The sequence below is a fragment of the Bos javanicus genome, chromosome 10 (genome assembly GCF_032452875.1).
Source record: "Bos javanicus breed banteng chromosome 10, ARS-OSU_banteng_1.0, whole genome shotgun sequence".
Classification (NCBI taxonomy): Eukaryota; Metazoa; Chordata; class Mammalia; order Artiodactyla; family Bovidae; genus Bos; species Bos javanicus.
Window position 1 is genome coordinate 89,640,571 of NC_083877.1, and position 16,084 is coordinate 89,656,654.

A 16,084-nucleotide genomic window follows, 5' to 3' on the forward strand; every position below is an offset into this window, starting at 1 on the left:
TCTGCAGTTTCGCCACAGGGGGCACGGGTTTGATCTCTGGTGGGGAATTAAGATTTCACATGCTGCACTGTGTGATAACAAAATATACTAGGTTTCAGTGAACTTCTTTAAAAACAAACAGAAATTTCTGTTTATGTAACTCTATATGGTCATAAAATACAACTTTGAATAATGGCATTTATGTGTCTGTGCACACATGTACATATATGCACAAATACACAAGCATACCACACTCTGCCATGAAGCATTATAGATGTACTTTGGGTGCTAAGAAACATGGGTGTGATTCTGGTATAACTCTCGAAATGTGGCAGAATCATCAAGTATACAGCTGTGAGGATCAGACTGCCTGCATTTAACTTCTAGCTTTGCTGTTTGTTAGATGTGCGACCTGGTATCTATAAACTATAATAATAGTGTCTTCTTCATGATGTGCTTGTGAGGATTGAATGCATCTTAATGCATGTAAAGTCTTAGAAAGCGCAAGTAAATGGTTTAAGTGCTCAGTAAATTTTAGTAATCATTATTGATCTTTTGATTCTGCTCTTTCAGGAGATAGAAGTTTCTTTTGCATCTAGAGTGTGTGTTAAATTTAGATTATCCTTCGCATCTAAGAGCAGATCTTCAAAATATGTTTTCAGTTTGATGGTGTCTGTTACTGTCCCACCTTTATTTGTGACCCTTAGAGTTTGCAAATTGCAATATACAGCTATTAGCATGTCACGGATTTTACTGGGTGATGGTCGATTCCCAGGGATGACAGGTGTATTTATACTGTTCTTCATGCACCTTGTGTGTTGTGAAAGTAAGGTTGGGGGTATGATGATGACACAGACTATTTTGAGAACCTTCCGTGTGGTCTGCCTCGTCTCACCAATCTGTTCCTGTTCCTTTTATACAGGAAGACAGAACATGTTTATCTCTTTGTTAATCATTCATTTACTTCTCAGTATCTACCCAAATCTGTTGATTTCATTGTAATGTCAAAGCACCTTTGTGTAACTATTCTCAAAATATGCTTGATGCTTCTGGTGAAGTTTGCTATTATCTGAGCATTCCCCTATTTCTTTCTTTTTTATATATGGAGACACTGTTTTGTCTACCTATCAAATCTGATGGCATCACTTTTCATTAAAAACTCCACCCATCTACCAAGACCAGTTTCAGACTACCCCATGTACTCCACTCACCTGCATGCTGTAGCCTCTGTCTTCTGAATGTGCCTGGCTTTATTGATGCACCTTTGCTGGGCCATTTAGCCATTTTTAAATTCTAGTTCGGTTATTTTTGTGCACTGTTTCTGCCTTCAAGACAGGGATCTTGTTTGCTTCGCCTTTTGTACCCTCCATAGTGCACATGTGCTCAGTCGTGTCTGACTCTTTTGCGACCCCGAGGACTGTAGGCTGCCAAACTCCTCTGCTCATGGGATTTTTCCAGGCAAGAATACTGGAGTGGGTTACCAGTTCCTTCTCAAGGGGACAGTGTATATAGGAAAGTAGCAAATATTGGCAACCCGCTCCAGTACTCTCGCCTGGAAAATCCCATGGACAGAGGAGCCTGGTAGGCTGCAGTCCATGGGGTCATGAAGAGTCGGACACTTACTGATTGACTTCACTTTCACTTTCATGCATTGGAGAAGGAAATGGCAACCCACTCCAGTGTTCTTGCCTGGAGAATCCCAGGGATGGCAGAGCCTGGTGGGCTGCCATCTGTGGGGTCGCACAGAGTTGGACATGACTGAAGCGACTTAGCAGCAGCAGCAGCAGCAGCAAATATTTAGCAACAGCAAATATTTAATAAGGACTGCTTCAATGCCAGGAACGGAGCTCAGTGATGACTGGCTTCATGGGAAAGTGAGTGATGCTCTTGTCCTGTGTTCTGTAAACATATTTGCTCAATGAATGATTCAACAAATTCACATTTTAAATGACTTGATGCTACAGAACAGGCCCTGGACTTGCTATTGGATATACTGGATTAAAATCCAGACTATGTGACTTTGGGATGATAATACCCATCCCCCACCATGAGCTGTGGTTTTCTGTTTGAAAGTAGGAATAATAGACCCACCTTGTGGCATTAAGTGAGCTAACATATTGGAGGGGCTGGAGGGCTCATAACCAAAGTGTTGTTTGGATTGGCAAAAAGGTGAGCTGCTCCTTTTCTTATAAAGGTACTACTGGAATTAAAATGGCTGGTTTTCAAAGCTGTCCTTAGCTTTTGTTGTTCTAGCCCTGGCTCTTATCAGTCTTCTTTGAATGGGCCAAGCAGACTCTCACAAGGCCTGGCCACTAGGGATGCTCTGAGGCCTGGCTATGCTGCTGTTCTCTTCCCAGCAGCACTTGGCAAGTATGTATGTATTTGCTACGGTGCTTATAAACTGCGCCTACTCTCAGGTTCTTCATGAAGTGCTCACAGGACTCAGGCTTTGTTTAGTGTCTTTGGTTTTGTCGTATCTACAGTGTAAGAAAGAAAGTGAAGTCGCTCAGTCGTGTCTGACTCTTTGCGACCCCATGGACTGTAGCCCTGCCAGGCTCCTCTGTCCATAGGATTTTCCAGGCAAGAGTACTGGAGTATGTTGCCATTTCCTTCTTCAGGGGATCTCCCCAACCCAGGGATCGAACCCGGGTCTCCCACATTATGGGCAGATGCTTTACCATCTGGGCCACCAGGGAAGCCCAGAATTACAATTACTACCATCTGTGAGGATATTTTCACTTCTGCAGAATGACTTCACATCCATTACTTCATTTGATGCCATTGGCGAGTCGGTGAGCATGGTAGAGCAGGGACCAAGGCTACCAGATGTCCTTTGCAAAAGAGGAAATAGACCCTCAGCATTTAAGGGGCCTGCATCTAGCCTAAAAGTGGCAATGGAGATTGAGCAAATGCAAGCCCATGTTAGTTCCTCAGTCGTGCCCGCCTCTTTGTGACCTATGGACTGCAGCCTGCCAGGCTCCTCTGTCCATGGGATTTTCCAGGCAAGGATACTGGAGTGGGTTGCCATTTCCTTCTCCAGGGGATCTTCCCAACCCAGGGATTGAACTGGGGTCTCCTGCAATGCAGGTGGATTCTTTACCAACTGACCTACCAGGGAAGCTCCCAAACACAAGCTACCTGTCTACAAAGTTGGTGCATCTCCATACTATCCTGCTTACCCTGGAAGTGAAGGCAAATGCTGAAATGCTTCCTCCTAACCATCTCTTCCTTTCTTCTCTGCAGAGGCGTCCATCCTGAGCTACGACGGCAGCATGTACATGAAGATCATCATGCCCATGGTCATGCACACCGAGGCAGAGGACGTGTCCTTCCGCTTCATGTCCCAGCGAGCTTACGGGCTGCTGGTGGCCACCACCTCCAGGGACTCTGCCGACACCCTGCGTTTGGAGCTCGATGGGGGGCGTGTCAAGCTCATGGTTAACTTAGGTATCGTATGAAGTACCCTCTGCCACTCCGTTTGGGCTTGTCTTCCCTTTCTTTTCCGATTTTCATTGGTTTGATTGAATTCTTTGTTTGTTTCTTGAAAGTTAGCTGCTCACCTCTTGTTTAATAGACTGAGGATAAAACCCAACAGCAACAAACACCTTCTCCTTGTTTCTGCATGAGGTTTTTGATGTCAATTTCTGGTTTCTGACAGTGGTGGTATTTCTTTACTAGAAGATTCGTTTTCTAAGTTTCCTTTCTTGGTTTTTTGGAATCGTTTAGCTTTGTGTGAAACACGCTACTTTGGTCCATCTTTTGATCAATCCCATTCTCATTAAGTCCAACTCCTCGGTCACCACTCAAAACAGTCGAAGTTAGAGAGCAGGGCCAGGGCAGGAGATAGAAGCAAAATGGGAGGGTGGTATTGGAGGGAACAGAGCCACATAAGTGGGACGGGGAATGCAGTTTGAAGCTCCACAAGGACCAATCGCATGGGAAATTCTAGTGGCCTTGACAACACTACTATCTCCTTATACTTTCTCCTAGTAGGGAGGACCAGGCGTGTTGTTTCCGTGATCCCACTGCAGGAAAATTCTCTGAGTTTAGAGTCTGACACATTGAAGGACAGTGTGTCTCCTGATACGTATCTCCTTCTTCCTTCCTGACATTCCTACCCTCATTCAGCAGCCCTTTTTATAAAGATGATTAAGTCACACTGCTAACAGTTACTCTGTTCTCATATAATACATATCCAGTTTTCCTTCATGTTGAAAAATTGGCGATTTCAAATTGTAATTTTATTGAGAAAGGACCTCTTCTTCTACTGTAATTACTTATAGTAATACTTTGGAAATTCCTCTTTTTATGGCCTCACATTCTTTTGGGCTACTGACCTTGACTGAATTCTAATCAATACACTTTGGAAAGTGGGGACCTCTTGGTTTTTGCAAGAAAAAAAAACAAAAAAACAATCTGTGTTTCTGTTGATTCTACTCAATAGAAAGTCAATGCCTGTGTTGTCACAGCTGAGTTCAAACTTTCTAAGCCTATGATTGGTTTGAGGATGTAGAATATGTTTAGATACACAGCTCCTTCCCAAAGATGTCAGTAGGATGGCTTGTCAGAGGCGTGGGGATGACATGGTGGACACATGTAGCAGATACAACATGGTCCAGAATCCTAGATGGCCTGCTGGGAAGGTGGGAAATCCATACCACTCTTATCTGCTGTCAGGTCAACTGGTTACACTTGAAAAGTGCCTGTACTACAATCCTCAAATGCTCTAGGACACAGAAGACTGTTTTGAGCAGTGGCTTGTTTAGTTGTGTCTCCTTTTTTTTTCCAGTTTGCAGCTTTTACAATACTATGCCCTTTTTCTTTTCCAACCACATTGGATTTCTGTTGTCAGTGCGTCTCTTGGTTTTTCTTTTGTGTATGTGTGTGTTTGGTTATTTTGTGGTTTTTTTTTTTTCTTTTGCTGGATCTTTGTGAGTGTTCTTGAGTTTCCAGTCCTCCCCACCATCAGCCATGGTAAATCAAAAGATGGTATTCAACCCTTCAAAGGCCCAAAGCCTGCGGCCCGCATAGCAAACAGCCTTGCGAACAGAGTGTACTGAGCAGCCTACAGGGGCTGGCATCCCCCTGTCCCCTCCCCCTTCCCCTCCCTGCACCGTGCTCCCCACCTGAAACTACCCAACCGGACTGCATACCTGAAACCAACCACCAGGAGCCGGCTGTCAGCTTCTCTGAAAAACAGCCGAAAAGATTAAAACCAAGAACAACCCCTCTCCAAACCCAAATGAAAACAAATATGACCTCCTACTTAGCTCCCAGAAAAGAGGATTTAGTGTCAATTTTTAACCATCTATTTTAAGGTAAGAGAGAGCCAGAGACATAAGAAATACTCAGCCCTTTGGGGTTCTAGGGAAATGCACATTGGCTTTAAGCAGATAACTTTTTTTTTTCCATTTTAGATTTTGTTTTGTAAGATTAGAAGGCCAACTGTGACAGGTCTCACATCTTAAAAGGAAAAATGGAAGTGGAGGGAGATAAAAGGGGATGATTTAGAAAGATGAACAGTTTCTCTCTCTCTCCCTTTCACACACACACACACACACACACACACACACACACACACAGAGTCATAGATTCCAGATGTATTCCTAGAAGCATTATTTTTCCATTTTAAACTCTCATGAAAATCCGGGCAATGTGAATTTTTAAAAGACTCTGCTCTAGCCTCCTGGCTTCTTTCTGCATGTGATCAATGTACCTCCTTCTAGACCGAGGCATCATAGGCAAAACAGAGCGAGTCTACCCTGAAGAGCTCTGTGCTTCTTTAGAAACAATGGTGACTTTTCTCTGAAGGGTATGGTTCACCACAATTACTGGTTTCAATTACATAGCTTTCTTTCAACCATAACTAGAAACTGAACTTAAATTCCTTGAAGTGTATGTACACACTCCATACTCATGCTTTGTTTGAAGGTTCTGTTGCCCTCCCTGCCCAGGGTGTACCCCTTCATAAATGCTTTCTTTCTCCCAGTCATGAATTAATCGTACCCTTTTTTGATTATAGTAGTAAACATCTCCAAGCAGCGTGTTCATTTATGTACAAAACCCCCATCACTAATTTTAGATGATCCCTCCCTCCATTTAAGTTATGTCTCTTTTCTAACACAGGTGCTAATGACATTCCTAATGTTTATTTCAAATTGTTCACACACATAAGCCCATGATATACATGTCTGTATTTTTCTGCTGTAGTATGTCTTCTAAACGTCAAGGAGACTAGGCTTTTCCAAGGGTCTTTCTTCCTGAAGATGGCAGCTGTGGCGATAGCAGGCATGGACAGTGTCCAGCTAAGCATAGCATGTTTTTAAAGCTGTGAGGTTGACTATTGACCAATCATATTTTGATCTCTTACTATTAAAAGCTATAATCACAATTTTAATATTATAGTATTTTTAAATATTAAAAAAAAACCCTTATTTTAATCCCACAGTAAGTTTGTGAGATAAATCAGTTACATGTTTTTATGATTGCTTGATAGACACGAAACAAAGAAAGTAGGTCTCAGAGGTGGGACTACCCATATTTCTAAACTACTCGATCATCCTGGGTTATCCATTACCTCCAAAGATCAATCCTGTGGATCAGTGATGTGACGGACTTAACGACTCTGGCTGCTTTCATGACGGTCACCTTTTACACACGCGCAGAAGGCATCTTTTGCCGTAGTGCTGGTGTGAGTGGAGCCAACAAGTCCATCAGGTTGGTGCAGCCTCGTTCACGGGCCTGTAGAACCCTCAGCAAGATGCAGGCCACCCTTCCTCAGTGACGGAGGCTTGTAGGCAGTGTCTTGCAGCTTGGTTAATTGCATTCAGGGTCTCCAGATGCTCTGTCTCTTTGGAAGCAGAGAAAGTAGGCCACAGTGGTGCGACTACCCATGTTTCTGAACTACTCAGTCATCATGGGTTCTCTGTTACTCAGGCAGAGAAAGTACTCCTGTCGACTGTATCCATTATTGAAGACCCACAGCTCCTAGGAACGTTCATCTCTTCCTTGCTCAAACCAAAGCTCATCAATATAGAAAATAACATTTCTCCTTTTAACTAAAATGAAACAAACAACACACACACAGACACAAAAAAAAGAATGAACATCATACACACACATCCACATCCCTCAAATACATGCCAAGGCTCAGGCAGAGAGAGAACTTCAGCTGTTACTGGAGCTCTAAAGGAGATTGCCTTGCCAGGACAGTTCTTCTGATTCATTTCTCATTAAAAAGTACATCCTCACTAGCAAGACCACTCTCTCAGACCCTATGAACAAGGGCCTGGGGTAGATTTTTCTTCCCAAGTATGTGTTTCAAGTAAGGTAACAAAATCATTCTCTACTTCTCAACTGAACATACCCAGCTGTTTGCTGTCTTGAAAGCTCCAAGTCCTCATGTTGACTTAAAGACACCATTCAGTTCATGGGACCATGTGGATGAACCCAGAAAGATGAGCCCAACCCAGCACCTCTGCCTAGATCAGATCCTTGACAGAGACGAGAGCCTCAGGTGCACAGAAACCCAAGCAGAAAGCCACTTCTCCTTTAAAGTTCTTGGGTTTCTTGCTTTAGGTTCCCTCTTTCCCTTTCCTTCTCTGAAGCGTGCCTGCACACCTGCTTCCCCTCCTTCTTGCATCCACGAGGGAAGGGCATTTCTCCAGCAGCTGAGACCTTGCTTCTCCCCTCCCCCAGCCCTCCCCTCCCCGTCCCCACCAGGGGCATGGCCTCCTCTGTCCGGCGATCGTACCAGATGCTCCAGGGCTGTTTGCTCCCACTTTTCTGTTGCGGTTGACGACACATGACAAACCTAACCGCATGAAACCAAACCCAGATTTTTCTCAAGAGATGTTCTGGGGAACAAATTAGCTTCCCGCCCCCACCTTCCTCAGAATGTTTGGGTGTTATAAATTGCTCCTGTCTGGATTCACATAGTTTTATTCTGCCCCGTCACTCGCCACTCATTTCTTTCACACTGACTTGCTTAAAGTGATCTACTTTGGGACATTTAAAAGGTGGCATTATCTTTCCATAAACCCTCCAAAACTACTGGGTTAACTTTAGCTAGAAGAAGAGCACAGTTTCTCGCTGTATTTTTTTTTTTTCCTGTAATTTTCTCTTTCCTTGATCATTTTCCTTTTACCTTTTAATATCTGACTTTAAACACATTCTTATGTGAATTCTGATCATAATAAAAAAAAACAAACTTAGGTTCAGGTGGGCAGCCTGCTAACAATGTGCCTGAGACATGTCTCTGACCTTTCTGCCCCATCACCTGCCCGTTAACTCTGTGCTTGACCTCTGGGCCATGTGTCCATGGCGCCAAACAGATGCTAATAAAAGGATAGATGCTCTGACTCTGACCCAAAATACCTTTTCTGGTGACCAGAACTGGAAAAAATAGCCATCTTTTTATTCCCTCTATTCCATGCCCCCCCTTTTTTTTAAAATGGACTTTTCTCTTCAAGATGCAGGGTCACAGGATGGGATAGGTCGGATGTCAAAGGTGCCCAGGACCACCTCCCCATGCACCCAACTCGCCTTCTCCTCGAATGCTGTGGGCGCTTGATTCAGTCTGAGCATTCAGGCAGGAAGACGGAGATGGGCTCCATGAGGGGTTGGTCTGGGGGCCTTTGAAACCGCAGCAGAGACCCTAGTCAATTGGGCTAACGTCATACAACTCCTTGGACCCAGCACCCGGCCCCGCCTCTCTAAAATCTGGGATGGGTGTTTGTGCGGTTAGCTGTTTGCAAGTGGCCATTTTATGACAGGAAATGACCAGGTGGTGTTAACCCTTTTCTTACCTCTGAAGACAAAGGCAAGTCTGCCTATGTGAATTTCTATCGCATTTGGGGCCTCACTGAAAGAGGGCGGAGGGAGTTTGGTTTTAGAAAAAGGGAAAGGGTTAAATACTGCCCTGAGAAACAAAATTTGAAAAAATGATATACTATGTCAGACTGGTGATATTATCTTTGGAATATTAAAACAAAAATTGTATGTTTGCTACTTTTAAAGAGCAATTTCAAGAAAAACAAATTATAGAGGGAAACAAAATATAAGCTGCATTTGGTGGGGAAATTTTTGCAGTATTTTCCAAGTTTAACAAAATTAATATTTCAAAGTCTGGGTTTGAAATACTTTAATAATAATGAACTGGATTTTTGAAGGAAAAAAAAAGCAGCATACTTGGTGTCTATTGTGGATATATATGTATACCAGTATATATCTCTATACATATGTGTATATATATGTGTGTGTGTGTATATATATATGTATCCAACTTTACAAAACAATATACTGTACATATACACCCACCCTTGAACTTGTGCCTACTGTATATATATATATATATATAAAATGGCCACATTTCTTGCGTGTGTCTGTCCCCGGAAGGGTGGACTGATTGTTTTGGATGTCTGCAGCTGTTACCTTGAAGGATGCAATTTCATCTTTCATTTATTTTTCCCCATCTAGACTGTATCAGGATAAACTGTAACTCCAGTAAGTTTTCCCTCAAGTTTCATTTTGTTCTTTAAAAAAGAAAACTGACTTTATTTTATTTACTGTTTTATGAGCTGTTTTTCATTTGAATTATTTTATTTTTTTGACCATGGAGTTGGGGGGAACTGGGGTTGACAAGCTGAAGGGCTGGGGTGATGATTTGGGCTGAGTGTGGCCCAAGATGTGGTTTCTAGATCAAGGCAGGTCCTTTCTTCTTTCCTTGCATTGGTTCTATATGCAGAAAAGGAGGAAAGGGCACCTGGCTAATGAAATAGCTTGAAATGAATTGAAATGGTAATCTTTTGTTTTGGGAAAATAACTCTCAGGGCTGGACAAAAAAGCGTTAGAGCAACCATAATGCACTTCTCCACTACCGAAAACTTCAGAAAATGAAAGCAGGTTTCATGACCCACAAGGTGGCTGCCAACTCTGACATTTCTTTCCTGGCATTTATTGCTATAGGGTTGAACTTTCTGTTTGTTTGTTTTTTTTTTTTTGTAGGAGGGCGGGCACAGCATTGCTCTTGGTAATAATGCAACATATTAACCAAAGACTTGAGACACGTTCATTTTAACCAAAGACTTGAGATGCATTCTAGTTCTTCTGAATAAAGAATGGCAGATTATTATTTTTACCTTATCCTATTTAAACATTCCACCTCTTGAAGAAGGATCTTAATGAGGGACAGGCTGAATACTACTCACACATTTCTTCCTTTGTCTGAGAAATGCACATTAACTTGAGTCATGAAGTAGGAGAATAGAAGGAGAAAGAGGAAAGATGGATGTGAAGGAAAGATAGGACCAGTTGATAAAAGAAAGAAAGGAAGAAACATACTTTTGAGTCCTACAGCATGTCATATAGGCAAGGCAGTTAAGTAATAATTAAGCAACTTGGGTAATCGGTTCGGGCGATTAGCTACAACAGGCAGTCCCAACACTTCAGTGGCTCAACAGAAAGATTTCATTTTTGTTCGGTCAGTCTCATACCAGTTGAGCAGCTCTCCTGGTCAGTTCTCTTCAAAGAAATAATTCAGGCATCTAAGATTCTTTCATGACTTGGGTTCAACTACCTTGGAGTTATTTCTTTACTTCCAGTTGTTCCCACAGGGAAGAGAGAGAGAGCTTGGGTGGTTACGCAGCGTGTTTTATTGCTTTGCCTAAAAATGCCATACATCCCTTCTGTTCATATTTTGTGAGATGTAGCTCCATCTTAAACTCAAAGGAAGTTGAGAAATACAGTCTCTGTGTGAAGCAGGAAGACAAAGTTGGATTGATGAAGCATCTCAGTTCAGTCGCTCAGTCGTGTTCAACTCTTTGTGACCCCATGGACTAGAGCACACTGAGCTTCGCTGTCTATCACCAACTCCTGGAGCTTGCTCAAACTCATGTCCATGGAGTCGGTGACGCCGACCCGACGTCACCAACTCAATGAAGCATCTAGCACATATAATTCTCAGTATTATGTCCTCATTTTTTGCTTCTTTCCTTGCTAGTTTGTTGCTGTAGGAACAAACTCAAAAAAAGGAAGTAATCGTTTACATTTCATTGACTTGTTTATCTCATCCTTTAAAAAATTTTAAAGGTGTTAGCTGGCTTAACCTTCTTTCTTAGGAGATACACTATTAAGATGACCAACTAATAAAGCCCAAATCCATTTCTTAGAGGTAAATGTTCCATACAAATGAATAACAAAAAGAAATGTAAAAATAAAAAATCGATATAAACAACAACTTCTTAAAGTAGAGTGCTTTCTGCTTGTCTTGGCATCACTGTCAGTTAATTTAAGCAATATCCTATTTTGCTGTGTTTAAACATTTCTAATTAGCCAGAAATTTCTCCTGATATTTAGATCATTACAAATCTAATTGAAACATCCATTTTCTCCAAAGACTGGCATTTTCTCTTTAAGTAGCTTTATTGAGATATAATTTCTATACCGCAAAATTCATCCATTGTAAGCCTGCAATTTAGCGATTTTTTTTTAATTTCTAGGATTGTCCAAATATCACCATAGTCACATCTTTAGAACACTTCCAGCACTCCCCAAATTTCTCTTATGTCCTTTTGCAGTTAATCCTTGTGCATTCCCATAGTCCAACACAGCTGTTGGTCTGCTTTTGGCTCTATAATTCTGTCTTTCCTGGACATTTTATATAAGTTGAATCGTATAGCATGTAGTCATTTGTGTTTGGACTAAATACAGTGTATCTATGAAAAGTTTTGTCTTTTCATCTTGCATTAGTTTCCAGAAGGAACTAAAATGAAAGTTGAGCATGAAGGTAAAAAAACCTCATCCAAAGTTGAAGCTGGCATCTTCTGGCTGCAGGGACTTATTTGCAGAGCAGAGAACCGAGGGAGCTATTTGATCAGGATATCAGGGCTGGCTTTTTGTGTTCTAGTCAAACTTTATCTTACATTTAACTCCATATATTCCATCTGTTTAGCCATGGAGAGTCATCACAAGACAAGTTCCTGGGTTCTTTCTCCTGGGAAGATGATGATTATTCTACAGATGTCAGCAGATTTCCTAAGCCAGACAAACGATTTTCTATTCAGAGCCACTAACACCAGCATTGAGAGGAAATGCAGGGAAAGATGTGTTTCCAACTTTGATCACAGAATAGAAACAGTAAGACTGGTTTAAATCAATATTTAGGTAAAGAGCCAAGACTGGATTTTGAAAATTTGATTTTGAATTCTCATGATAAATCTGTAACATACTAAGGAGGTTACTTTTGTTGAAAGCATGGAAGAAAGAACACATAGTGCTTGCTCCTGGCATCCAGGCTGAAGAGAAACACACACGCACACACACACACATACACACAGACACACACACAGAGACACACACACACAAGTTCTTCAAACTAATTTAAAGATCTTTACTACTAAGATGGGTAGATATGTACCCAGGATAATGTAGAGTTATAACGTAAATGTGATTCATTTTCTTGAAGTTAATTTTAATTGTTGATTTGGAATAAATACTTGAAAGCAAAGTGAAACAATGCAGAAGAATGAAAATAAGCATGAACCTTATTTAATATGTAAATCTTCTTTTATGTTTTAAGAAAAAGAATAAGAATTCAAAGACATATAATTTTTATTGTGTATTTTATTTTATTGTGTATCTTCTCTATTCCATTCCCAGCTTTATTGGCACTTGAGTGGAAAAGTTTGAGATTACACAGCTAAATGCTGAGGTAAAAGAGACAAAGGGGACTAGAACTTCTAAACCCCTATTTTTAATCACATGATATCAAAATTCATAGTTCAGCCTGTTACAGAATGTCAAGTTGTTTCTGTAATAGGTGTGCGGATCCTGTCTCTTACACAGTTTTTCACTGTAACAGTACAAGAAATAAGATTGATTTCCAGCTGAGTGTGAGAAGGAGATTCTTACCCCTGAGATCCAGCTGCCATTTCAATAGCAGTCTTAAGGGGTAATGGCTCAAGTTTCTAAACAAATTTTTTTTTCTCTCTTGAAGTGACACAGTAAATCAAACTTTAACTAAGTTTAAATACAAGTTCATAAGCTCTTCCCGTATTTCTTTTTAGAATCCCTGTCTTGTAAAGAAATCAGGTAAAATACTGAATGACATTAGCAGTTTTTCTTTTTTTTAATCTGCCGCAAAATATTGTTTGTTCTGGAGAATGACTACCTCCAAGGGTTTGTGTGACTGTCTTTTTAACAGAGAGAGAGAGCATGAAAAAGAAGGACTGTCTTCCAATGTGAAGAGAAAGCCACTGAACATGAAAGAAGGCGATGGTCTCCAAAGCCTTTTCCTTTCAGCTTTGGTGCCGGGCGCTTCTGTCAGTAACTGACCCAGCTCCCTGATGAGGGTTTCCAAGTGGCAGAAACAATCAGGTTCTCTGCCTTTCTCCCTTTCTTACCTTCTCTTTTCCAGTACTTTGTCTTTCCCCATAATACCTATGATAGCATTACTCATTCCAAATCTTCCTAGCCCTGCTTTCCCAGTCCTGCAAGAATACCACACCATGAATTCTTCTCCAGCTGCCGTCATTAGACATTTGTTAGAGAGCATGCCAATCAGAGTCTTTGGTTGAACTGGGGACATTGCTGGGTTTGATAGATTCATCTGACAGGGATATTTAAAATTAAGTAGTAAAGAAATTTCCAGTCTAGAATTGACTTTAAAATTGCCAAAGAGCAACAGAGTTGGCAGTCATCACGGTGGGTTGAACTCCAGGGTGCCCTGGAGCACAGCTAAAGAAAACAGGGCTGCTTTCTGGGAATTTCTGGAGGAAGTCACCATCCCCTATGGTTCCAGTTCCATGAGGCTGGCTGTACCTAGGAGGCACGTGGTTCTGCAAACAGGTATGAGCTTCTTGTTGATTTCATGGGTGTTTGCTTGGATGAAAGTCTGGAAAATGGTTTGTGGCCTTTCACCTCATCTGATTGGGACTCTGGCCTCCAGGTTCCTAATGCCTCCTTCATCCCATCCCTTGTGAGTCCCGTGTTGTCTGAATGAATGCAGTGACTTCATGTGGATTAAATATGAGTGTAGCAAGAATGAATATGTGTGTTGTGCTAAGTCGCTTCAGTCATGTCTGACTCTTTGCAACTCCATGGGCTGTAGCCCGCCAGGCTCCTCTGTCCATGGGATTCTCCGGGCAAGGATTCTGGAATGGGTTGCCATGCCCTCCTCCAGGGGACCTTCCCAACCCAGGGACTGAATCCACATCTCTTACATCTCCTGCCTTGGCAGGCAGGTTCTTTACAACTAACGCCATTTGGGAAGTCCAGCATGAAATAATATAGTGGACACAAATTAATAAATACCAATTCCCCCCTCCTTTTTTTTTTTCCAATCTTTCTCTCTCAAAGGCTAATTCTTCTGTGATCACTTTCTCATTCTTTCTGAAAAGGGGGGGCATATATCACATGAAAATTGTGAATTCCATGCATATGCCTGATTATTTAGGTATATGTAGACCTCCCCCTAAGTTGCTTTCAACTTGAAGACTTAACTGATTTATCTGTGACAAGGTTAATTTTTTCTTCTTCACATAGAGGAGAAAAGAAACAATGTCACGCAAAAATATACTGACCTGAAATCACTGAAGCACCGCATGTAGTCATTTGTGTCTTTTATAATCTTGTCCACGTCCCACAGACTGAGTCTGTTGTCTTTGAATCACAGAGACGCACAATAATGTAAGATCTGAAAGAAAATAACATCACAAGGATATGGTCTCTCCAAATCATATCTCTGAAAACTACTAGTATTTATCAATACTAAATATTCCTTCTCTTGCACCTGCTCGTCTAGCACCTGTTCTTTGTTTTCCGCCCTTGCTTCTTGGCCTTGAGTTTCCAAGCAGACTCAATGCCAGTGTTTTGGCAAAGTCAACAAGGTGTGGGTGGTTTTGCTTCATTTAGGCATGGCTTGGTGAACTCCAGTTTATTACACTTGACTTCTGGTTTTCTTCTCTTTTTCTCTGTCTTCCCTGCCTAGGTACTAGAATAAATTGCATCATCTTTAGGCCTGGTTTATCAAGAAATCCCAGAGCTGACTTGCTCAGCTCATCCCTTCAACTCAGAAATACTTCTCTCGTGTCCACCAGGAAGGCTAACCTCTTCACTCTTAAAAGTTTTTTCAGAGGGAAATTGTGGTCTTTTTGGTATCCATTCCAAGGTTTGGATCACCTCTGCTGTGAGCCTGACCATACCGCTTTTCCCAGTAGAGTTTTAGTGGAGACAGAAAAATCACAAAGCAGAATCTTATGTACAGTAATGTGTTATTATCTACCAAACTATCGGCATCACACCAGAGACTTTCTATTTCTATAATAAATGGTTGTGCTGTACTTCAGCATTCATCAAAACCTGAGTTTTAAAAGATAACACATACTTTTGTTTCTCTTTGGAAGGTTTTATGTTTCTTGTGACATACGAAACACCTCATATGTAAGTTTATTAACAGTATCAGTAGTAGGCGGATTTGAGTATGCTCATAGGCTGCTTCCTAAATATTTAATAGGAAACGCTTAATAAATATTCAGACTGCATTTATTTTAAAATAGTTTAAACATTGTAGAGGGAACAAAAGGCAATGTTGCAAAAATTCTCCGTCGTATCCCTAATTTTAGTCCCCCAGTTTCCAGGCGCAAGCTAAATTATCAGTGCTTTAACATTGTTTCAGAGGCAATCGATACGAGTGTGAAATGTTATTATCATGTTCTCCATAGTAATTACCACAGTTATTACCACATTCTCCCCTCCTCTTTGTCTTCCTTCTGCTTAGCACAATGGTAACACATTTTTCTGAATCTTGCCTTTTTTCCCCCACAAAATGTCTTAGGGACTATTCCCTATAATAGGAATGTAAAGACCTACTTTATTCTTTTCAATAGTCACATAATGTCACATTTTATGGAAGTATTATATTTGATTAAATCAGTACCTTACTGTTAAATGTTCAGATTTTTTCTCGGCTTTTTACCACTACTAAAAGTGAGAAAATGCATGCTCTTGTTCACCAGTCTTTGAGTTCATGTACGGCAACATCTGTTAGTTAAATCCCTAAAGGTAAAGTTACTAGGTCAACAGGTAAGTACATAACAAAAATATTGAT

At 41.2% G+C, this 16,084-nt stretch overlaps 1 protein-coding gene across 1 annotated transcript in view; it reads left to right on the forward strand.

Moving 5' to 3' along the window:
* LOC133255253 (neurexin-3) overlaps positions 1-16,084 on the forward strand; it is an 887,522-nt gene that overhangs the window by 691,437 nt on the left and 180,001 nt on the right. Inside the window, exons 9-10 of the mRNA XM_061429773.1 lie at positions 3,223-3,426; positions 9,457-9,483. Of these exons, the coding sequence (XP_061285757.1) occupies positions 3,223-3,426; positions 9,457-9,483 (231 nt within the window). The remainder of the gene's footprint in view (positions 1-3,222; positions 3,427-9,456; positions 9,484-16,084) is intronic.